The 24,987-nt window shown below is 40.9% G+C and overlaps 1 protein-coding gene across 6 annotated transcripts in view; it reads left to right on the top strand.

The window, feature by feature from the left end:
- Positions 1-24,987, top strand: part of LOC101751252 — a 75,641-nt gene that overhangs the window by 32,876 nt on the left and 17,778 nt on the right. For 2 of the 6 annotated variants that reach the window (XM_040698188.2, XM_040698185.2), the window contains 2 exons: positions 2,093-2,322; positions 2,856-3,128. In XM_040698188.2, coding sequence (XP_040554122.1) covers positions 2,093-2,322; positions 2,856-3,128 — 503 coding nt within the window. Of the gene's footprint in view, positions 1-1,288; positions 1,414-2,056; positions 2,323-2,855; positions 3,129-7,488; positions 8,041-24,987 lie in introns of those variants that run through there. The other 4 variants (XR_006938814.1, XR_005858715.2, XM_040698187.2 and 1 more) reach the window with 4 other exon arrangements.

The following is a 24,987-nucleotide window of genomic DNA, read 5'->3' as shown; positions in this document are numbered from 1 at the left end:
AAAAGCTACAATTTCATTCACTCAATTTGAATGTTCCAAATCCATTTTCTTTACAATAAAGGTACTTTCATCTGTGGTGCTTCAGCACCCCTCCCTATCAGCAAGTCCCAAAATTCAGTCATTCCCCTCCATACTCATAGATGGAATGAGACTCCATATCCTCACGCTGTAAGCACATATTCAGAGGTAACAGGTGCTGTAAGTGCGTAAGTTTACAGGGTGGTGCTGATGAGCTGATTAAAATAATGTACATGTTCATTTCCTAACTAAGAGGCACCTGTGTTTTGTTGTTTTTTTTTCTTTGCTCAGTTTGTTGTTGAGTTTTAAAATGGTCTGAAGTTTGAAAAGAGTGAATAATACAATTATTTGGGAAACTGTGCCTGTTTGTTTGTTTGTTTGTTTTAATTATTATCAATATTATTTTTATTTTCATTTATGGATTAGTGATTTTGTTTCAGTTTCTACCAGCCTGCTGTGATTCTAGGTATTGATTCAGCTTTAACAGTACTCTCCAAGGAATTTTTGCTGATATTTCAACAAAACTGATATATTTTTTTCTAGCATGCTATTTGCTCCTTCCAAAGTATGTAGACAGTAGCTGATGCTACCCAGAAAAAATACTTGAAGGCACCCATAAAGACAAGGATAGCTATTCTAGAGTTGTCCTTTAATTCCTTAAACAGTAATGCATCCTGTCTGGGTGGCCTATAGCAGACTCCTTCATTGACATCTACTTTCTTTCCCTGTCTCTTAATCCTAATCACAGAATTTCAACCATATCACTGCCAACTGCAAGCTCCGTACAGCCCAGACCCTACTTCACGCACAGAACCACTCTTGCCACCGGGTTTTGCTTATTGCAATGATGCTGTAGATCTGGGATTGAGACAAGACTTCTAGCTCCTCTTATACATTCATCTTGCTGCGTAGATTGGTGTAGAAACATTTCAAATATTCCATGTTGTACCCAGCACCTCGTGAAGCAGACTGAGGATCTCACTAGCACACAACCCCTTGAACTTTGCAGTCCTATCTGACCTGATCCAATAAATCCACTTCCCAGAAGGAACTAGTTAGATTGGGCACAGAAACATTCTGGGCGTCCATAAATTCCAGCAGAAAGCTTCACCGTGACACAGAGATGTATTTATAATGAAGAAAACTGTAGCGACATTGGATGGTCTGTGATAGAGAAGGAGTCATGCTCGGTCCCCTTTAAGAGCCTGGTTGCTGCCTTGACCTTAGAACAAGGATTGTGACAGAGTGTGACCTTGCCAACAGAATCCCTGAGTTTGTTATGGCAACAGGGCTGTTATGAAGCCAGCCAAGAACAGGACCTCCTGTGATCGTAGTGTCCTTTGAACCAGGACAGCTAGTTTCAAGTTTTCTACATGGAAATCTTGTGAAAAGAAGGTAGTTGTCTTGTGTTAACCTGTTGCTTGTCTTAGGATATCTATTTCCCATGATACTCAGATAATCTACTTTCTTCCTCTTTTGCTCCGCCTCCTCAAACTCAGTAACAAATTAATTGCTTCACTTGCCTCAGTCTTTTATCAGGTATGAAATTTATGCTTTGTATCCCTTTTATAAAGTGCAGCAAATACCATGAGACTGGAAGCAAAAAGCTGAATTCTTAGTTCACATGCTGAACTTTCTGCCTAGCTCCAGTTAATTAAAAGGGTGGTATTGACTTCTGGCTAATGACTTGCTGTAACCCTACAAGTTGTGATTCTGCCTATGCAGAAAACAGTAAGAATCCCTCTAGATTAGGGTAGACTTCTCAGCCACATTTTATTTTCCATGTGTTGACTAGTACTGTGAAGGGAATTACTGACAAATCTTAAAAAGACTAGAGAGAAGATTTCCAGAAGATGTACTTGCATCACTACATATAGTGATTCTTTTTCCACCCACATCTAGGCAAAAAACAAAACAAAACAAAACAAAACAAAAATCAAGTTAGGCTTCTTGACGCTTTTATATATGATCCCTAAATATATGCCCCAAGTGTATGTTCCTAAATTGAACTCAGAGTCACTCTCTTTGTTACATACAGGTCACCTGCTTCATACATATTCCCGTTCTGTTCCAGAACATCCCTGGAGGCACTTTGATGTCAGCAGGTGTCTCTCACATTCAGAAAGGATCTCTGCTGAAGACCAGGAAATGCAAGATGATTTGAAAGAACCCAGCAATCTAGAGGAATTAAGACATTCATTCCAAAGAGCTATGGACAAACTAGTGAAAGATATTGAGCTTACATTACAGGAAACCCAGAATAATGATAACAAGAGGCACAGGAAGCAGCAACAAGTAAAGATGGTATGTAGAAAATACAGTTCTTCCAGACGTAAAACTACAACGAATCATGGAGGATGTAGATCAGCCAGGAAATCGTCTGCAAAGGAGTGTGAGGATCATGAGAAATTTGAGTTTCTTCTGAGAGAAAAAGAACTCCAGTAGCTCAGATTTTTGTGCATTATATCAAATTCACAAGTTGTGAGATCCTTCTACTTGCTTGAAAGGTTCATAGCGTTTGATTTAGGCCAGGAAGACCCTAATTAAATATTTTTTGAAAATTCTGTAAATGTTCAAATTTTGATAGGGCGGGATTTTTTATGTTTTATGTTTTGTAGGACAACATTCAATGTAAGATTTCTTTTCAAAATCTAATGATTAAATTTAGAAGTGATGGAAATTAGAGAAATGAGGGATATTAGAGAACAAGTGAATCATTACATGAAAGTATGAGTAATCGCTTGAACAAATACTCAGGTAAACTTAGATTAATCTATTCTATTTGCATTTCTATTGGCTTGAAAATGAATTTAACAACTCTCTCTCCAATTTTCTAGCAGGGAGCCTCGAGTGACATACCAACATCATATTTCATCTCAGACAATACAACTGAGAACATGGATTGTAGGAGTCATACAGCACACTTGGATGGGATGGGAAGAACCAGTGTTTTGCAGCCTGAAGTATCCACCAATGTGGAAGAGCAGAAAGAGCTCTGCTGCATGCAGGTCACAGCTGCTGACATTGAACTTCAGAGGATGTGGTGTAATTTTGTGCTGGCTGAACAGAAATATGAATATGAAGAGATAATGGCGCAGATTCATCGTCAGGTAGTTAAAAGAGCAGTAAGTAGGAAAAAGAGAAAGGGTTGAGCCCAGTAGAGATTGAAACATTCAATTCCTGTGTTAAGAACTTTGTAAAGTTTTATTCTTTTCTGTGTTGAGTAGTACTGTGACTTCTTTTAAAGTTAGACTTCAGAAGGTGATCCTTAAATCTTGTACATGTACTTATGGAGATGGGTTCTTCCTAGAACATTCACTGCAATAAATCATATTAAAGAACAGCTAACTCACAAATTAAGTTCATGAGGTAAGGATCCACAAACAAGTTTTATTCTTACTCTTTCCCCTTGAATGACAGAGGACTTGATCTGAATGCCACATTAGTCGATGTAGAAGTTTCCTGCCTCTACAGTAGGATCAATTTCCTGAGTTATGTTTGGATGATTCAGATAGGAAATACATGAGTAAATGCATGGATGAAATAATTTATCAAAACAATACAACTAATCAGTTTTGCAAGACTGCTTTTTACAGAAGTAGCTAAAGTTATCATATGTTCAATATTTAATCTGTTGTTAACAGCTGCCCAGTCCAAAAGAGACTACTTGGCAGTTTAGCAAACAGGACAGCTACAAAACGTGGTTGTAAGAGCTTTTCCTGAAAAGTCTCCAATTGTCATTGGATTGATTTAGAGAATAAACAGAGTATCTGAATTTAAATCACACATATTTTAGAGGTACTTGTATATTTGTCTTCACTTGCATGTTCTGTGTTTTAAATCAGGACAGAATAGAAGGATATTTTATGCAGTATTCATAGCACTTGTGTTGTACGTAGCTCAGATCATGTGCAAAAATGGCACTCTGGTACTCTATAGAATACCTGAAGTTTTCTAGTGTCAATTAAGAGAAATACACCTGGTCAAATTACATACATCTGGACTAACCATCTCAGCTATTGATGCTATTCTTTTCTCTCAGCTATTCTTTTTAGTAAAGGCCTGAAATTTTGCCCATGAGCCTGTGTAAATGTTTGAAAATGACTATGCAGCAAGGAAGCACTGGTTACAGTTTGTTACACAGGTACAGAAATGGATGCAAAAAGTCCAGGGTGTGCACTTACCTCACATGAACTACTCTGCGTACTTGCAGGCTCTTTCTGTAAGTGAGGTAACTTAACATTTATTTCAGAGAGAGAAATCCTGTGTTACAGATATAGGTGGGAATGTGACATCTGTTATCTAACAGAATAGCTGATTTAGTTTCAGTTCACACGCTGCCTAACCTCACAATTATTTCTTGTGAACTAAATATGCCTGTGGATCAGGTGTGCTCAGGGAAGCACGCGGACTGGGTGTGAGTGGAACAGTCATATGACATAATGTATATCTTCTCACAGTTTAGCCAAGGACTCCAAGACCAGCTCCTGCCTCCAAACCAAAACGTTTTGTTCTTCTTACACTGCTTCATCCTTACGTATATTATTTACATAGTAAAAGAGCTGGTCTTTTACTTTTTCCAAGACCAACAGCAGTTCTCTTTTGCTACTGTGTTCTTTTTCATTCTCAGAGGGATTTTCCAGGATTAAAATCCAGGAAAAATATGCCCTTAAAAGAGGTAGCACATTGTTCATTTTTCTGCCCCTGATCTTACTGCTTTTTGTTATTCACACCAATCAATAGTTACACAAAACTAACTGATTTCCTGAAGAAAACTGGAACTGGATGACATCATTTGACATCACATTGTCTATACAAATAAAATAAGAAATCTCTTTTGAATATGTTTTATTTTTTTCCTCCCCTCCTTGGATTAACATAGTGGCTTGGCCTTATCTGTCAACCTATACATGTATTTTTGTGCAGAAGTTTCAGAGCTAGATTCATTAGCTGTGGAAAAGTACTCAGGATAAATTAATGTTTCTATAAGTTCATTACCATATGCTGAGCACATACCTTGCTTTGGGTTGAGGCTATCTCTGCTTCTGGGATAGAAATGTTCCCCTCTGTGCTGTGGTACTCTTCAACCAGCAATAAACCAGCAGGCACTGGCAAACACATACCTTATTAGTAATTGAGGTGTCACGATTTCTGAAGTCTCCACAGTGATAAGGAAAGATACCAAATATAGCCCCAATAAAAAGGCATTTTGTCTAGTGAGATGAGACTTTTTCAACGTTACTTTAATTGCATAGAACAAGATATTTCTAACTAAGAAAAGATGAAAAGTCATCTACCATATGGTATGTCAGGTTAAAGTAACTACAGTATCCTGACCCTTCCAGTGATGTTAGAACATAATTCATCCGCATATCCTCATACATATGCCTGACTGTTTCATTAAATAATTTTTGTCTCAGTCTCCCTTCCCTTTGCACTGTGCTCTGAACAGGAAAATAACCTGAAGGGTATTTGATAACCAGGCAGGTTACCAAAAGATGAAGCAAACACTCAGGTCAGGGTTTAAAATGATGAAAGGGATGTAGTCTCCCTCACTCAGGCCTGTATCTGTGATGAGTTTGGCATCAGTCAACGTTGTATTTCTTGGGTGAACACAATGTGTTCACAAAACCACTGCTGCATACAAGGCTGTCTGAATCAAGATAGTAGAGAAAAGGATATTTCACATCCACATTTAGCGACTGAGTGTTTTCCTGTCAGTGCAGGATAAGTACAGAGCACAGGATCTTCTTGCACTTCCACAGTGTCTGTATTTCTGAAGCTGTGAAGGGTTACAAGGAATGTCCAATTGTCATTTAGGCAAAAATCCACAGAAGACTGAGATGAGCTATGACACAATCTCATTGAAAGGAAATTTGACCAAGTAAAGTGAGGTTGCTTGCTATAGATATCACCAACATACACAGATTTAGACAACTAGATCAAAAACAAATGAAGGATAGCTTTAATAAGCTACAGTTCCTCTACTCCCAGCAGAAGTGGTCCCTTCATCTGCTTTAGGATTTCTGTGGAAGTCAGCGATTAGACTTTATATTCCAAATGACCTGAGAGTGAGAACAGTAAATAAACTGCTTTCAAATCTGTATTTTTCTCACTAAAATCTTAAGAATATCACCCCGCTGGCTGAGAGAAACCTGTCCTTTGCTTTCTGCTGGATCTGAAAATGCTTCCTGTAGATAACTTTTAATATAAATATGGTTTGCAGTGGGACAAGTTACTCAGAATACCTCTTTACATTGTTGGAGGCTTTTGGATTCTAACAGACAGGATAGATGGTATCAATCTGCATTTGGAATTGTTAACTCAAAAGACAACCAGAAGTTGTCACAAATGTGAATCCACTGTAAGTTCCAGAACACAGAGTCTGTGTAGAAGTAGTATTTTTAATACTTGCTTGATGCTAGCTCTTGGAGATGTTAACTTCTTTGGTGAGGTGTAGAAAGAATAGTCTTTTGTATTTGATTTACTGCACACGTGAGGTAATACTGAGCAGTCTTGAGAGACAGCTGCCCAGCCACATGCGTATACTCCAAACACACACGTATCCTAAGATCATAAAAATAATGAAAAAATACATAGGCTTCTTTCTGATACGTCATCCTTGCGGGCATCTATTCTATACTTCTAAACATATTCCCATCTGGATGAGAGACAGACAGAGATTGCCACTGAGAAAAAGTTCTATCGGCTGAGCTTCTGGGAGGTGCCTGGCTATGCCCCTGCCCATGTTTTTACAGCAGGCACTGATCACAGACTGCATGGTTTTATGTGAAACCACAGGAAACTTGGTGGTTTCAGCTATTTTAAGCCTAGAAGTAGGCAGTGTTTTACAGCTGGTTTGGTTTCAAGAACACCACAGTAGGCAGAGAAAGCTTTCTTAACCTTCAGGGTCAAAGAAAAAGGACTAGTCTAAGGTTTCAGAGGTCCCCATGAAGAGCCCCAAATTAAAGATTAAAGAAATTTAAAATAGTGGTGTGATATTATATGTATTTGTATGTTTGGCATCTAACAGTTGTTTTATGGGTACCTGAGCTGGGAGTCACTAACTCACCAAAACAAAACGTTTGCTAATTTGTAAGACCACATTTCACAGCACTTAATTTTCTTATTCGCCTCTAATGAGGGTGGCTGAAGCAAATGAAAGGGCAAACCTCGAAGGGAAGGGAAGGGAAGGCATCACCCTGCTAGGTAAGCAAACCTGATTCGTATTTAGCAAACTCCTTTGGGGGCTTTCTAGCCAGAGTTTTTTTCTAAAGATCACAGCTGAGGTGTTTTAGAGGGCTGCAAGGAAGGTCAGCTGTGCTGCAAAGATTTTGCATGGGCTCTTTTCAGTTAATTTGTGCCTTCAGACCTCAGATTTATGTTTTAAGCTTAAACGAGCTCTTACATGTACGTAAGCTTAATAAATCTGGACCAAAGCCTCCTCTACTCTTACACTCATTGCAACAGAAAGCGAACAAGAGAGGAAGAGGGGACAAGAAGTGCAACAGAGAAGATCATGCCTGAAAACAATCCACTACTTTGAATGCCAACGAGGCGAAGTTCAGCAGGTCAGATAACCCCCAGCAGAAAGAAGGGGAACACAGCGGTAAGACTGTATGCTTTCATTGCCTCCGCTGAGCAAAATTAAAACCACATTACACCGAACGTTACCGGCGACACTGAGCAAAGGAACTGTGAGAGCCCTGCACTTGCTCACGTTGCCTCAGCAGGCAGGGAGGAGGGGAGGTTACGGAGCAGCTCTCCACCCGTCCCATCTCAGCAGCTCCACAACGGGCACGGGAGCTCCGGCGGTCCCGGGACAGACACGGCAGCCCCATCCCGGCACGGCACTGAGAAAGCCGCCAGGAGCCTCGCCCAAGCCCGGCCCCACCGGGGTGCCCTAAGGCTGCTCAGAAGGACAGGCTGCGAGCGATGGGAGTGCTGGGCGAGGAGGAGTTACCCGCTGTCCCCAACAACGTGCGACAAAGAAACCTTGGAGATCCTCAGTAAAACGTACGGGTGAGCGGTCTGATACTCCTTGTAACGAGGGGAAGGGAGGGGAGGGGATGCTGCAGGTGGTTTGCGTGCTCTTTAATTTTCCTTATTTCTAGCCACGGAATTCTGGCACAAGTGTTGCTCTGGTAAGAAACCTGTATTTTTGGAAGAGCGATTTGCAAAGCAGTTATGAGGGGAGCGAGGTGGGATAGCAGAAAAAAGAATTATCTTATATAAAAAGAATCACCGAGCTGCGGTGGTGGGCGGGCAGCACCTGTGTGCTCAGGTGTGCTCCCTGCCCAGGCACTCGGCGTCAGCAGCGGCAGGTGGAGGGGTCCCGCACACGTGATTTCAGTGAGCGGGGGGTTGTCTGTGGCTGGGTTGGGTGCCTTTCTGCTGGTGGTGCTGTGGGTTACTGTTGCTCTGGACCGGGTGCTTCTGCTCTGAAATTTTTAGGACAGATTTGAAGGCTATTGCTACTGTCGCTAGCAGCGATGAGCAGCCGGCTTCCAGGTATGTTGCACGTACTTTTTGGTGGTGGGTTTTGTGTTTGGTTGGTTTTTTTTTTTAGGGGGGAGGAGAGATTTTCAGGACTTCTGATGCCGTTTTTAGTTCAACGCTTTTCTCTAGCGCAGTTGAAGGTTCCGCCTGTTGCCTTCGGCATTGTAAACTGCTTTGTAGATTATGTGGAATGAGATGGGCTCCCTGTTGTGTTACAGTTATGGTGATGACTCCTATATACACAAAACTAGGGAGTAAAAAGGAGTTGATTGACCGTATATGTGGCTTGTCCTCACTCTCAGCACTGGTAGGTAGGGGCTGATTGTGTAAATGCTTGTAAGTGGGATGTAGTTGATCACTGCCAGGTGTGGGCTTGGGCTCTTTAAAGGAGCCTAATCCCAAGAATCCCAGACTACTTAAATATCTGTATTTTCCAGGACTGATTTGGCCTAAGTTACTGTAATGTTCTTGAATTTCCCTTTTGTCTATGCTTTAGTTGTTCAAGGGCTAATTTTGTCTTGTGCTGCATGTTTAAAAGCCAGGCACTTTAACTTGTCTGCAGGGATGCAGTGTCTGTGTAAGTGTTGCATTCTTGCCTTTTCCTTTAAAAAAAATAAATAAATAAAAATCCAAGTGGTTAATAATGCTATGCTGAGGCTAACAAACTTCATGCTTTATGGGTTCCTTCTCATTTGGAGCTCGGGAACTTGTAGTTGCTTAGCACTGTATGGATTGCCCTCCTTTTAAACTAACTGAAATGCACAACTTGGGTAGGTGTTACTGAGATGATTATCTGGTTTCTTAAAAGCTGTGATTTCTTGAGACTTGTAGTTCCTTGTTGTTATGAAGAAAACTGAAGCAGTGCATTCTTCCAGGGACCTTACCAGGAAGATAGACCAGGCTGCAGCATGAGGGCAACTTTCACTGAAAGTAGAGAAAACCATTTTGTTAACCTCAGAGGTAGCTGGGTTAGCTGTTCTGGCTTGCGTGCTTGGATGTTACTATTGTAGTGGCTGTTGGGATACTATAGCTGTCAAGTCTCATTACAGACACACAGAATCCCGGATGTTCACCCCGAGTAGTGACTTTAATTTGAGTTGAGTGTTCCCCATTTTGTCTGTCTGTCAGCAGTAGAAGCTGGAAGGGTTTTTTTTGTTTGTTTGTTTGAATGGGCTTTCTTTTCTGTGTACTTCAGCAAGTAAAGTGAGAAGATAAGCCCTTGTTTGCTTTCTTTTACAGCCTTAAAATCTTAGTTAAGAATTTCTCATTCTGGCTGAGAAACCTTTCCCTTTGTATTATTATCTCTTCTCCCATGCAACAAACAGGACCCAAGGAAATGGCCACAAGTTGTACCAGAAGAGGTTTAATTAGACATAAGGAAAAACTTTTTCTCTCAGAGAGTGGTCAGGTGCTGGAATGGCTGCCCAGGGAAGTGGTGGAGTCGCTGTCCCTGGCAGTGCTCAAGAGGTGTCTGGATGAGGAGCTACGAGATATGGTTTAGTGGCTTGTGGTACCAATGGGAATGGAAGGGTGGTTGGACCAGATGATCTTGTAGGTCCTTTCCAACCTTGAGATTCCATGATTCTATGATTACTGTTGTATTCCAAAAGCTTCCATGCTGCTCCCCCCCCCCAGTCTTTAACCTAACTTCACATTGCAGAAATATCTGAAAACCCTGATGCCCCTATGGGTTAGTGTTATTGGAGAGAAGAAGAAAGCGTGACCTCTTTAACCAGCTTAGGTTCCCACTGATGATTTTTTTCTCTATCTCTCTTCCAAGCATTCACATGAAGTTGTCTTTGCTGATGAGCAGAGATGAGGTGTATCTCTGAGATGCTGAAGGTCATTCTGGTTGAAGGAACAGAATTCTCTCAGTTTCAGTGATTGGAGTAAACACACCTGTGTCTGCCACCTGAAATGCCACAGCTGCTATGTCTTGTAGGGCAAGGTATGGCTGTGTGTAGCTGAATGAAAAAGCACTCTCAAGACAACTGTGTATAAATCAGGATGCTGTTACTTAAGTGGTGTAAAGTAGATTCATGCTCACAATTATTCTTTCATCCTTCATTTCTTCAGCTGTTCCTCCAGTGCTCCTAAAGGATTGACTAGGCCTCTGCCCTTAGGATTGTTGTTATATTTTACTGCTCCCCTTGTTCCCCAGAGCTCTGGGTGCTATTTTGTGCACTTCTACTTAGCATTGGTCTAAGTAGAGATAAATACTTTATGGGAGTTATTTCCATTCAAGTTGCCTTATGAATGTTGAGGGTAACCACACAAGACATGAGGTTTCTCCAGGACCTTGTAACTACCATCAGTCAGCTGGAGCATAAGCTGTTGGGTCTCACTATTGAAATGATGACTTAAAGGTATGGAGAGGCTGGAAGCAATGGGATTCAGTGTAAAGCTTTGCTTCTTTCCAGAAGCCTCTGCTCTCTGGTGAGAAGGGAAGTATCAGGCTGTGTTTTGAGTTGACTCTTCCAGGTAGTCTTAATAAGGGTCTGAATAAAGGCAAGGAAGACTCTGATCTGCTATGGCTTTCTATTTCCAGTTATTTAAGTAGTAAAGCCTCTGCTTAAAAGTGAAAACAGGCAACAGGGCTTGCATAGAAAAGCTGTTTGATAGTGACTTTAAAATAATCTGGTAGAACTTCTGTCTTTACAGGGAAATGCTGTATAAATTGCATTTCCCCCCCCTGCACTGGTATTTGGTCTTGCAGAATCTGAGCAATTGCCTCTCACACCAGTCTTCCTGCTGGTGAACTCAGAAGCAAGGGAAAGTGCTGTCGACTGCTGTAGAATTAATCATTTATTTAAGATGAGCATGTGCCTAACTACACACTTTCTCTTGAACTGAGATCCCTACACAGGATGCTGTCCTTTTCTGTGAAAGAGAAATGTTTCCCTCCCCTTTCAAGCTTGTGAGAGGCCAGGTAATTAATGTTGACCTAGACTCCATTTTTTTATTTATTTATTGAGGATGATGTTACTTAAAAACCACTCTCCTTAGATACATAGGGTGAGATGAGACTGGAAACAGGAGTAACAACGAAGCCCTCAGTGAATCATTACTAGTCTAAGACTGCCCTCTCTTGGAAGCTTCCAACTGCTGCACTGTGCTTAGAAGTGCTTCTCACTCACAGTCCTCCTGGCAAACATTTGTGCTTTGTAGTGGACCTCTGCTTGTACATCGTTTTTAAAACGTTGGTTAACTTTTTAGAAGAAACACTAGAAAGTTTCGAACTAATTTTAAACTTTTATGTCATTTTTCACCCACGGGCAGGCATTTGTCCCCTAGGTGACTTCTTCCTCCCGCTTTCTCTTTTGGATACAAGGAAAGCTGATGGAGGGTTAGGGAAGAGACAAAATCTTTCAGGAACTGTACTTTAACACAGCAAAGCAGAGTTGCAAGGAGGCAAATGACCAGATTAGAATGATTTTTTTTTAGAGGAGTTTTGACATTCAACAACCTTAATACCAATAAGGAATCTTGCCCTGTTCTAGTATATAGCATTCTATATCTCCTAACTGATCACGTACAACACAAAATCATACCTACTTTAATGTTTTGAGTAATATCTTAGTTATCTGACAGGAACAAGAAGACATTTGGACAAAATGTTATCTTTGGCTAAATTGATGCTGTGATGTTTGTTTTGACTGCGCTGATGAGTTGGGTTGGTAGACTTGTTATCCAGCCTAATTCTGGGCAGAAAGTGTTAATTCAACTGTCAAGGATTTTTGCTTTGTGTTTTGTTACCATTAACAAAACAGTAAGTCCTCCTCTGTGATCTAAGGTGACAAAAAGTCAGTATGGTTAATTTACAAAGCATTCTACTGTCCTGCTGTTAATAAGTCTGTCTTGATACGTTTTGGTGATTAGCTTATTGGTTTATTGGTTTTGTTGTTTTTCTTAAGGAGAAAATGCATCTGAATATTTCTGTGGGGTTAAGTGCTTGTCTGCTTTAACTCCTGTGGGAATGTTCCCAGGGAGCCTGATTTCCACCCCCCACCCCTCTCCCTACGATCCCCCCCCAATTCTGTAACATATCCTGAGGTCAGAGGAGTGATTCTTACATCTATCTGTGTTTCTGGGCTATCCAAATACTCCTTTTGCAATAGGAGTAAACCAGTGCATGGAGGATACAAAGGCAACCCAGAGGAGTGTTGTAAACACCTCAATAAGATCAGAACAGCATAACTTCTATTCAGGGACATCTTCACAGAGTAAGCCTACTTACCTTCAAATTGAGAACTGTGGGGGGTTAAAATACTTTCTGTCTTGTATAGGATCGTGTTATTTGTTGCTTCTTAATGAACTACTGGAAACTAGGGATCAGCTCTGTTTGATTGTGCTTCGGTGTCTGAGATGAAGAAGGATTTTAAATCCACGCCTTTGAGTGTCACCTATTTCTGACAGTGTTCTTCAGCTTGCTTTCTGTTGTCAGTTCTGCTACAGTAATTCCAATGGAGAAAATGCTTCTTCCTGCTCCCATCCAGGAGAACAAGGGTGTTAATTGATTGATTCTTGTTGGCTTACCAATGTTGTGGTGCCTTTCAAAGATGTTTGCTGTGGTGGTAGGAGCATACTATTACAGGAGCCTGTAGGGGGTAGAAAATGATCATGGCCTCAATCCTTAATTCAGAGGTACTGAGTTTGTAGCCGCTCCAATAGCAGGAGTTTTAGGAATGTCCTTTACTAAGACACTTCAAGTTAATCTGAAATAAATATCTTAAGATCAGTTGTTGCAATTCTGGTGCTAAAAAAGCATCGGGAGGGTCTGATATAAGAAAATGTATTTGCATTGACTATGACCAAACTGGCTGACTGGTTGCTACCATGAAGGCATGTAACACTTTCCTCCTCTGCTCTCTGCTAATGAGGCATGGACTTGAGGGTAACTCATCTTCTCCGAAATAAAACTGGAATTTTATCTGAGATATTTTTCCCTTTGTCAAGTTTGGCTGATGGTGGCTAAGAGATTCAAAAATAATGGCAACAGCAGAAGTGAATGAACTACAGTGTAAAAGCACATGGTTTTTTTGAGAGAGATTCTGTAAAAGAAACTAGCAGCTTTCAGGGTGTCTCTTATAGATGATCATTTTTCCTCTGCTGGCAGTTAGCTGAGAATTGAATCGATTAGATGCTGACGTTCGGGCAAATACAGAACAAAGACGGGAAATTTACAAGAAAGTTGAAATTCTCTCTTCTATGCTCAGCCTCTCGAGCTGTTCCCCAAAAGGTGGCGGTGTCTGCTAGCAGGAGTGCCTTGTTCTGGTAGACGGATGCTCTTCCTTAAGGTTCATTCAGTTTTGTGTTCTGTCCTGGCTGCCTGTTTTTTTTCCTCCCCTCCTCCTCCATAACCTTTATCTTTCAAATGAGACCAGCAGCCTGTATATTTGACAAATATTTGTCTAGCACTGTAAATGAACACAGACTTAAAAATGACCTTTGAGTCAAACCAGAGCAGATTCCCACACAAAAAGGAATTAGTTTTAGTTACTTTTTGTCTAAGCTGTATAAACAGAAATTATTAGAATGCATGCTATGAATGCTTTATCTCTACATCTGTGGCTGGATGTCTACAGCTTTCTAAAATGTTGTCACAGCTACAACTGTTCCCTAAAGACTATGCTGAATGTTTGGTCCTTCACTCTCTACATATAAGCAAGCTTTCCAACTTTTCCGGTGTCCTCTGTTGGGGTCAGATTCGAAGAACTTGAAATTGTCCCAGTATCATAATCCTGACTCTGTGGAGCTGACACTCTTTTCTTATCAGGGTTCTTCTGTTGGAGCTGTATTTTATTTCTCTGCCTGGACTTGACAATTCCACAAAGTTATTCCTAAGCTACTGCTTGGTCTGACTGCAGCTCTGAGCCTGTTGATTCTCCCATAACATCTGACCAGTGGTCATCATGGAATGAGGGGAGTGCAGTTTATACCCTGATATTTCCATCTCCCTTCCCCCATCACATCCTTACACACATGATTTCCTCATCTAGTTCTGTAGTCTTGTCCCCAGAGAGTTCGCAATGAATCTGAGGAAAGGAGTGGAAAATGCCTGCAGAAGCAGCTAAATCTGTCCTTTCATTTGGGGACAAGAAACCCAAGTTTACCTCTTGGGACATGCTCAAAGACATACTGGCTGTTGCTTAAAAACAGATGAAAAACAAGATTTCCAGAGAGGATTTTTGTATTTAGGAACCTGGCGATTGTGTGAGACCATTTGTGAGATAGGGATAAATTAACACAGATATTCTAGAAGTTAAATTCACTGTGCCCAAACTGAACTACAGTCCAAGTACTCTAAGCTAGCTTTGTGCTTACAGCATAATTCCAGTTTCTGCCTGGTTAGAATAAGAGGATCTTCACATGAATAATAACTCAAAATAGCATTGTAAAAACTCACGTAATAAGGCAGAAGAACTTATGCCAGTGATTCTGCTTCAGGGCTGTAGTTTTATTTTCTTTCAAGTATTCACTGGCTAACAAATCTGACCTGCCTTCGGTCAAAAACTAGATGACTTATAGGGATAAATTGTTTTTCTGTTTATTCTAAAGACTGCTAGACCCGGCAGAACTGGTGACTGCAAAATCCAGTACTCTCCTCACTACTGGTTTTGTTGAAGAGCCACTTATTGCGCTGTTACCAATTGCACTGAGGCTTCAAATGGTTGAATAAACAGTCAAAAGCCAACAACAAAGAAAACAGCTAAGAGCTGCTCTGTATCGGAGAAGGTAGAATAGAAGTGGAGGAAATTAAGAACAGAGTAGAGATGGTTCTCAAAGATACTGAACATCTAACAGCAGATAGGCTTTGGACTTCTTCTCTTGGGAATGATGCCACTGAGAAAGGATGGGTGAAAGTATTTTAATGCCACAGGCAAGGAGAAGATGAACAGGACTTTGCTTATTATATGAAGTCCAGATGAAGCTAACAGTATCTAAGACACTGAGAAGAGCTTAGAGGTGCTGGAACTTCACAAGAGTTCAAGTTGTGAGCTTCAGGATTCTCAGAGCTGTGGATTGTGTTGTCCCTGAAAGAGTAATCTTATGAAGTGTTGTTATACATGCTTGTGCTAGCCTTAGCACTTGGTGTCAGAAGCAGGCTGCCTGGGCTACCAAGACTAATGTGACTGAGAGAATCCCATCCATGGGAAACCCAACTATGGGTGTTGTGACTGTGTTGTGATTTTTCTTGAACACTGAAATAACTGATTTTTTTCACCTGTTAAAAACTAGTTTGAAAATCAAACTGCTGTGGTTTTAAAGCTTTTTTTTCTTTTTAAATACAGTCATGACTTCTAAGTAACTTTCCTCCTTCTAAAACAAATATTTTAAATGAGTAATAGGAAATTAGATGATCTGAATTATTTCACAATCACAGCGTAGAATTTGCTGCTTTTTTTTTTTTTTAACTTGTCCCTTGTCTTGCCTTGGCATGGATACCTCACCAGGGCCCAGGTTCTGGAGGATGAATATCAGAAGGTTTCTGGGAGGCATTTGGTGTGTGAGGGGAGGAGAGAAACTTTTCTATTACAGAATGTTGCTTTTTGATTATTTGTTTATTGTTGCTCAGCTGATCACCTTCTGGAGTGTTCGTTTTGCTAATGCCTTGATTAAAGCAAGAAAGGAAATAAAGAAAGCAGATGAGTCCTGCCCCCTGCTGCCTTCACCCAACAGTACAGAACAACAATAAAACCAGATATGCTGGTTCTTCCCTCATGACTGGGAGTGCAAGGCTTGTGTTGCCCATGCTCATGCTTCAGGGAGCTATTTAAATGCAGACAAACTGCCACTGTTGCTAAAGTCTGTCACAGCAGTATTTCCATTATGCTTATAAAACTTCTACTTTTCCTCATCGAATTCTTTTTTGTTAGCTGCCAGTTGGGACTGGGACAGAGTGAAGCATGAGAGGAGTACATGGTTTGGTGCTATCTAAGCTTTCTAGGATGGTGGTATTGACCATAATTGTCGCTAGATTTTGGTTTGAATTATATGACAATTTCTCTTCTTAAAACCAAGAACAACAAAACAAACAAAACTGGCCCAGCTGTAATTTGAGGCATTAATAGAGTTACATAAGCATAACTTTTTTCCCCCTTTTTTATATTTCTATAATCTCCCAGGGAATAAATTTCCTAGTAAGATAAGGAATGAATGTTAAATGCACAATGCTTTTAAAATAGACCTGAAGTTTTAGTTTCTTGGATCTCTGTTGGGATGTTTGGATCAAAGCTTATTTCTTTAATGACAAATAAATTACATTAAATGCAATTATATGCCTTTCATGAAGAATCAAAGACAGAGCTTGTCAGCCATGCAAATATTTTGGTACATGCATTACAGATTTCTTCTGGGCTGAGCAACTTCTAATTTAATTTAAGGAATGAGTGGGGGAGAATATTTATAATAATCGCTATTTCAGAGGGAAAGAGTAGGGGCCTGCTTGCTGACTTCAGTGGGCTTTAGATCAGAAGCAAAATTATCGCTGTTATCTCTAATGCTCTTAAAATGATTGTGATAAACTTCCTTTTCTTCTCTTCAGTATCCACGTGCAAAATCTTGTAATCTCTGCTAATTCTGAGGCAACAGTTTCCCTGACTTTATTAGAGGCTTTCCAGAACTGTGTTAATGAAACAATGAGACATGACAGGTTGGGTGTTATGGTTTAATCATGATTTGCCTTGGAGGTTAATGGCACTTGGCTGACAGCCTTGTGCTAATAGCCAGCATGTGCAGCTAACTGCCCAGGTGTAACATTATTCATTTACTTTGGTTTTCTCCAGGCTGCATGTACATAATTGAAACATGCAGTCCTTCATTCTTCAGCCCTAGTGTTGCCTGATTTTATTTATTTTTGGAGGAGAATCATAAGATTTAACCAAGTAGAAGTAGTGCATCTTAAACCATTGACTCATTCAATGAGTTTCTGTGTAGTGTGTGGGGAGATGCATCTTGCAGAGAGGACAGGAGCAGGGATGGGGTGATGTAAGCCTTCTCCCTTTCCTGGAGACAGCCAGCCCAAGGCACTGTGAGTCCACAAATGTTATGCTTTATGTTACCTGTTGTTACTGCCAAGAGAGAATGTGACCACTGAATAACACACATATAATCATCTCAAACAATAATTTTGTTGAGCTTGGGTGCACTAGTTCTAGAAGAGGAAGAAACCCTGAGGCTTAAGAGCAAACCGCCTTTAGAAGTTCTTCAGGCTTTGGTTCAACCCCTTCTCCAAATCTTCTGCTGTGGTAGGCATAAGAAAACTGAAACCACGCCATCTACTTTGTATTGTGTTAACGCCACCAGATATGCAGTGCATGCAGTAGAGCAGCAAGTACATATGCTGCTTGGAGTGATGCAGATGCCGACCTTGAATGAGACTCCATTGCCTACAGTTCTGATTTGGGAGTAACTTACCAAAGTCAACCGCTGCCCTGCATCTCATAGGAAAAGAGCCCAGAAGTGCTTATTTGGATCTGGATTCCTGATGACTTTTGCTTGTGGATAAACAGACTTTGGACTTCTTTGTGAATTTTGGAGACTGCAAGTGTAATTATGCTAAATATGTAGAGAACGATTCTTTCTGCTTCAAATAAGTTGCTTACCTAAGAATCACTTCCAGGATGAAGTAATTGCAAGGTGATATGATAATGTCATATATTTGGTTTGATGTTTGCCTAATAGAGTGATTTCTTGTGGTGTGTTTTTGTTGGTGTTGAGTGACTTCTAAGAAAAACTCGTATTTTTAACTAAATTCTGTGGTGCTGTCTGGTGATTAAAAATAACTACCATACATGGGAGAAGAACCTATGGATTAGTGAGGAAAAGAAAATCCCTCAAATGCTATCCAGAAATGTATAGACAACCAATTGGGAGCAAAGAATATTGAAATACTGTTATTACTATGTAATACCTCCTGGCCTAACTCTTTCTGCCTGAAACTGCTGTTCCTGAAAAGAGTACACATGCAGCTCCTGTGAGGCTGCTGCTGATCTGTTCTCTACCGACGTGTGAAGCAGCGCTGCTGCATGAGCTTGCTGTCTGTGCCCTAACCACAGGGGAGGCCAGGTGGGCCGGGATGGAGGGGGCTCAGGAAGCCAGAGCTCTATTTCTGGCTTTGTCAAGGATCTGGTGCATGACCTAGGGAAAGGCACTCTGCCTCTCCCTGCCTGCGTTTCCTTTCCTGTTTATATAGGCTGCACACTCCTCAGGCAGAGTCTTCTCTGTGTTTAGTGTCTAGTTCTCATCTCTTAAGGGCTGTGGCTCCTGGCTCTGATGGTGAATAATTGAAGAGATAGGAGGTCTGTCATGATTCCTGGTGAGGCAATTGCTCATGAACAGTGAACACATCTGCTCTTTCCTGTGGAAAATAGATTATTCTCTTTGTTGTAACTGTGAAGTTACTTTGTCCCCAGTTAAATAGTCTTGATGTAAGTTCCAGAGGCTCATTAATATAGTAGCCATTGTACTACCTTATTTTTAGAGGCGAGAATGGACTTAAGAAGATAAAAGTGCTGAAGCAGTGACTCTTGTATAGAGCTCTCTTTTGGAAATACAGTATGTTATAGAACATACTTGTGTTATGTAGTAGTGCCAACAATTTCTATGTGAGTAGTAATAATTCAGAAAAATACACCTTGCTAGGGGAAAATACACTGTAATAGTTGCAGTGGCCTGAGGTAGGTGAAGCTACTGCATGTGCCTAGGTCCAACCAGCAGCAGAGCATACTGTATATGCCCGGTAAGCACATGCACTTGGAGCACATGTGCACCCCACATATATACGTCACCAGTTGCACAGGTTCCAAAGGCACACAGAACACTCTAGAAACACAGTATCATGGGCTGCATCCTGAGGCTGCAGCCCCAGTCCAGCATCTGGTACACACTGCATCACTGTTGCACACGTGCACATGTACACACATGCATGGAGCTGATCACAGGACTCCCTTGGCTCCTATGTTCTTGACCCTAGAGGCACCTCTGGCTCCCAGGTTAACTATTTACTTGCTAGTCTCTGCTGGCTCTTGCACACCCCCTGCACCCACTGCAGATGTTGGCATTGCGGGCATATATTCCTCCCACTCATGATCTTCTGTTGCTGGCTCTCAGATTCCTATACAGGCACATGAATCAAGAACAGAGATCCTCACCTCTGAAAAAATTCTTTTATAAGGTGGCACAGGCAATGCTAATCAGGTGCTGGATGTGGCCAGCCAGCTGTACCAACCACATACCTGTTTACGTATAACCAACATTTTATAATCCTTTGCCCCTCTATTTTTGTCATGTTTATTTACTCCTGAGTCACATAAATCCACCCCTTTTTCACTTCTGGTGTCTTCCCTCATCATCCCATAATGTCTTGTGCGACCCTGAAATGCTCTTCCCCCACTTCCTCTACTGTTCCCCAACCCCTGACAAGCAACCCTTCTCCATTCAAAGGGTGATGTGCTGTTGAGTCATCAGCCATTGTTCATGGTTTTAGCACCTACCCATTGGATCTCAGTCCCTTCTGAGACAGCCGGGGTGGGTCCTGGGCAGGGAGTCTTTTCTTTAGAGTCCTTGCTTTGTGTTTCTGCCTGCACTTATGCTTCTGTGCTCAACCAGGCTGGCAGAGATCAGTTCTGATGTCTCCTGTGATGGGCCTGGGAGGAGCTGGGGCAAGGTGTCATAGGCCTCCCCTTCCCTTTATTATCTCTGCGTTCATTTGTGCATGTTCAGACAAGCTTCTCTCACAGAACCTAACACACCTGAGGCTTTCATTTTAACTTCATAGATGGCTAGGGAAAATCTGAGTAAGCAGGAAAACCCAAATCTGTAGCTGGTTAATCCCAGGCCACCCAATATGTGTAACATCTGAGAAATGAGCATATTGTTCTTGTCAAAATGGTATCGTGAAACCCAAGGCAAAACAATGTAGCTGCTTTTCCATATTAGCAATTCAACTCTCACTCTCTATTTTCTTTTTTTTTTAAATATCATTATTTGAACTGTAAGTACAAAACTATAATTAGTAGGCAGAGCAGATACACTGACTTCAAAAACAGAAATCAAGCAATGTTGCCCAAGGCAACACAACCACATCTTGGTTGTCACTAGTGTGTTACAGAGCCAATAATCACGTACAGAAGCGAATGACTTCATGGGGAGATGAGATAGACATTTATGAAGGTTAACACAATTTCAGCACAGAAATTGAAGAGCTTTATCTGCTGCTGATGTTGGTAGCCAACTCCCAGTTTTGTTTTTGTGGTTTATCCTGCCAGTTATGTCAGACAAGGCAAAATCTAACAGATTCCTCTTCCACTCCTATATCATCTCTTTATCAAACTGTTTGCAGGCCACCAGCCTTCTTGTCAGTCTGGGCAAATGTCAGCCCTGAAAACAAATGCTTTCTCCACCCTCAACGTTTGGAGAAATGGATTCTTATCTGAATAATCAAGCAAGCTGAAAGAAATGCAGTTGGTGATTCTTTCTCCCATGTGATGCTGAGTGGTGGTTGTGAGCTTGGTGCAGAGCAGTCTTGTGTGAGGAAAAGGTCAGTCCCCTTTGAGCAGACCTGATGCAGGGCTGAGTCTGGCTAGAGCTCCTGCGAGAGCTCTGTGAAAATACATATGGATTAGTTTACTGTAATCCAGAATCTGGTAATCCAATTGCATCTCAGATCTCGTCCATGCTGAACAATTGTATTGCCCTAACTATTCCAGAGAACTTTTTTTTTTTTTTTTGATAATCCTCAAATACAGTTGAACTTGTACTGCCAGTGCTGTGGAATTGCATATTAGAATATCTCTGCTGTTGACTGCTGCGTGTGAACCACAGACTCTACTGGTACAAGGCACTTAAAGCTCCCTGTCTTGTACAAATGGCCCCAAACAAAAGAGCCTTCTCATTGTCATACTGACTGCCTGCCTGCTAGCTGGGAGGATGCTTCATGATGGCGCTTTGCACGTATGCATGTGTGTGTGTGACAGTACACATAGAGCTCTACTGAAGTCAATAGACCTTTACATGACTGATAACAGAAGGAGTCTTTTAAGTGAAAACTGAGTCAGATGCAGTTGTCTCTGCGCACTGCGTTCCAGAGGTCCCAAAAGCTCTGCCTCCCTCTCTGCAGACTCCTAGCAGCAGCTGCACTACTGGGATGATCTGAGAAGTCAGCAGTGCTGCTTGGGAAGCATATCTTGGCCTCTTCAAGGGGTCTTTTTCCATGCTGGTGCCCTGGAAAAGGAAGGAGCAGAGATGAAGATTGGGTCAAATGCGTTACTTGAAGTAACGCTAAGGTCATGAAAGCTAGAATTGAAACATCACCTGGAAAAAGAAAACAACATTAACGATAGTGTTTCATGAGGCACAAAGGAAGGGAGAAACAGGGTAAACCACTCTGTTATTGCTTAAAAAAGTCCCTTTTATCCCTCACTGAGATTATTTTCCAGCAAGAGTGCAGCAGAACGATTATAGTGCAGTGACTGCTGCTCCAGCAGTACGCTGTCCTCTCCCCAGGTCAGGAATTAGTTGCACTGTTTTAAATGCTTTCAGACTAATACTGCAGGGTTTACCTGTGGAGATATCTGTGATAATCTTGTTGAAGCAAGAACATTTCAAAGCAAAGATAAAATGGAGATACAGATATTTTTTTTCCATGAGTGACCTGATTGCCTCCCTCTGTATTTGCCATTCTGTGTTTTGATCAGGTAGCTTCTCATTTCTTCTCCCTTCCTCTGATAAATAATTTGTACATTTTATTGAGGTTTTCTGAACTGAAAACTGATGCCTGGCACTTTTTTTTCTCTATTTTTTTTTCTTTTTTTTTCCCATGAGAACCTCTCACTTTGTGGTTGCTTGAGGAAGTTGACTTAAGCGATTTAAAAAGTAGTCGCGGCTTATTTAGAAAGACACTGGCCGTTAACACAGAAATACATGCCTAAATATGCTAACAGGTGCAAGAGATGTCTAATCACATGATGGCTACAGGAAGTCTATTAACCATAGTGTAGGTTAAAGACAGGTCATTCTGATAATTACACACAGAAAGTAAGTTTTTTGCTATATCTTTTTTTCTTTTTCTTCCTGAGTTTTTCCTCCATTTACAGCTGGAAGCTGAAATTTTCTACGTTCTAGATTCAGTATGAAAGGTTGTGGCACTGAGTAAAATCAGTGACAGTCATAGCTGTAGTTGAAACAGAAATAGAGGTGTGAGGTTAAGCAGATATCAGCATTCTTTGTGAACTTCTGTGCTCTTTCAGTTTTCAGGTCACAACTTCCAACTTCTTTCTGCATGCTACCTAGTGTCTATAAAAAAAAAAAAGAGCTTGTAGAAAAGACAAGGCTACTGTCCCACTGCCTAGGTTGTCTTTACCTCTGGAGTTCTCATGGAAAGTAACATTAATTTTATTATTATTATTATTATTATTTATTTTTAGGTCTGGATCTTCTTCATTTTAAGTATAGCATAAATAAATATTTGGACTAGTGTTCATAGATTTCAACTCTACTAATGTGGGACCTTTTTCTGTACTAGTTGTTCTGCCAGAGCTATAGCCAATCTATATACAAATGTGCAAATAGAGAGATAAACAATACCACAACAACAAATTTCTGCTTTTACTGAGCAGATCTATTGGCTTTCTGTATATTAGATTTCTGTAGGTAGTAGATGCCTGGTGATTTGTTCTTAGGTGTGATCAATGCATTTCAAACTCTGCTGTTAAGATGCTTACTGTTCAAAGGTTTAATGTGCAGAACAACACAATTATTTGTTTCTGGTTGTAACTTCTAGTTTATATAAATTATCTTATGGCTGGTATCATGTTTCTACTGTACCTAATTTTGAATAATCAAAATATATTCATGAAACGTACCAATGACTGAGAACTCTACCATTTCTTTTTGAAATATTTTTTCCTAAGGGTCAAATTCCTTCTATGTTAGGAAGCACTTAAGCCTGCATACAGCAAAGCCAGTGCTTCTCAGAATTTAGATCCTCTGCATTTTGTCAGTGTAGCAGGTCCGGTCTTCTGGTAACAAATGAGGTGTATCTCTCTGCCTTGCCAATGGAAAAAGATGACTGGCTCATCTAGCTAGAACGTTTTTGCTCATCTTTTCTTGTCCCTAGCAGGACAAGGCAATCTGAAGAGCAAGATTTTTATTTTTCAGAATGGCTTCATGCCCCTTCCTGCCCATTACTAAGCTGACCTGCATTGTACCCATGGGCATCGGTGTGTAAACCTCTGTCTGAGGTTCAAACATTTGTGCTGTTAGTCAGCTTGTGTCCCTGTCTGTGTCTTTGAAATTGTAATGCAGATGGAGGTTGCTATTTTTTCTCTCTAGGGTTGCAATTCCTCTTCTCCTTTCAGTATTATGGTCGAAAGGTGTTGGTGAAGTAAAATCCGTTGGGAAATATGAATACTAAAATTCGGTGTCAAATCCATAGATGACGATGCTTCTGTGTGATACTTCTGTGTGATGCTTACCACTTGCAAGATGGGAATGTCTGAACAGCAGTTCTGTAACATTCTGGAGACATGCAACAAAGCTCTTGCCAATTTTGCGTTATAATCCGTGTCTCTTGGTGTAAAAACCACAGTAGTGCTGCAGTAGATTCTTAACTTCTGTTCACACTGTTATATTTTTTCTTTAAACTGTTGATCATGATTTTAAAATTCTTACACATCTAACTTCAGTGTTGGCAAAAAACAGTGATCCAGTGATGAAGCGACTGAATTCAATTTCATTCTACAGCAAATGTTTCCTTAGCCTTTGATGTTGCTCGGACTGTGGCTTTAGAGAACATAGTCCTTGGCTGGCAAATTACCTTAAATGATAAAGAAACAGGCATAGCGGAACAGTCTGTTGTTCTTCCCATCTGACTTGTCACTCACTAGCATCCCAGGAACTTATATACATGTGGGATAACCCATTATTACAATGCTGTCTCAAGTATTTGCCCCTGTACTCGACACTGGTGAGGCCTCACCTTGAGTACAGTGTTCAGCTTTGGGCACCTCAGTACAGAAAGGACGTTGAGATGCTGGAACAGGTCCAAAGAATGGCAACAAGGCTTGAGAAGGGCTTGAAGAATATGCCCTATGAGGAGAGACTGAAGGAACTGGGGCTGTTTAGTCTGGGGCAGAGATGTTGTTTAAACATTGAATTGTATAAATTTGGTCTGCTTACCCCTTATTTTTAATGTTTCAGCATATTTAAGCACTTTTTTTACTCTGTTTTTTTTCCACCTTATGTAAATAATATAAATATGTTGAAAGAATCTTCTGAATATTCTCTGGAGGCTGGAGTAACACATTTGCTTATCTGGAGTCTCCATACCCTACATGCTATTTTTGCTTAAAGTTGCTAACCCCCCATCCAGATTTTTCACTCCTGTGCAATTAAAAAAATACGTATCATGTGGAGGAGAAACCATAGAGAAGGGGGCACAAGGGTAACTTGATAATATGAACAACTTGT

Source organism: Gallus gallus, chromosome 3, assembly GCF_016699485.2.
Source record: "Gallus gallus isolate bGalGal1 chromosome 3, bGalGal1.mat.broiler.GRCg7b, whole genome shotgun sequence".
NCBI lineage: Eukaryota > Metazoa > Chordata > Aves > Galliformes > Phasianidae > Gallus > Gallus gallus.
The sequence above is the reverse complement of the archived record's forward strand: the minus strand, read 5'-3'. Positions and strand labels throughout refer to the sequence as shown.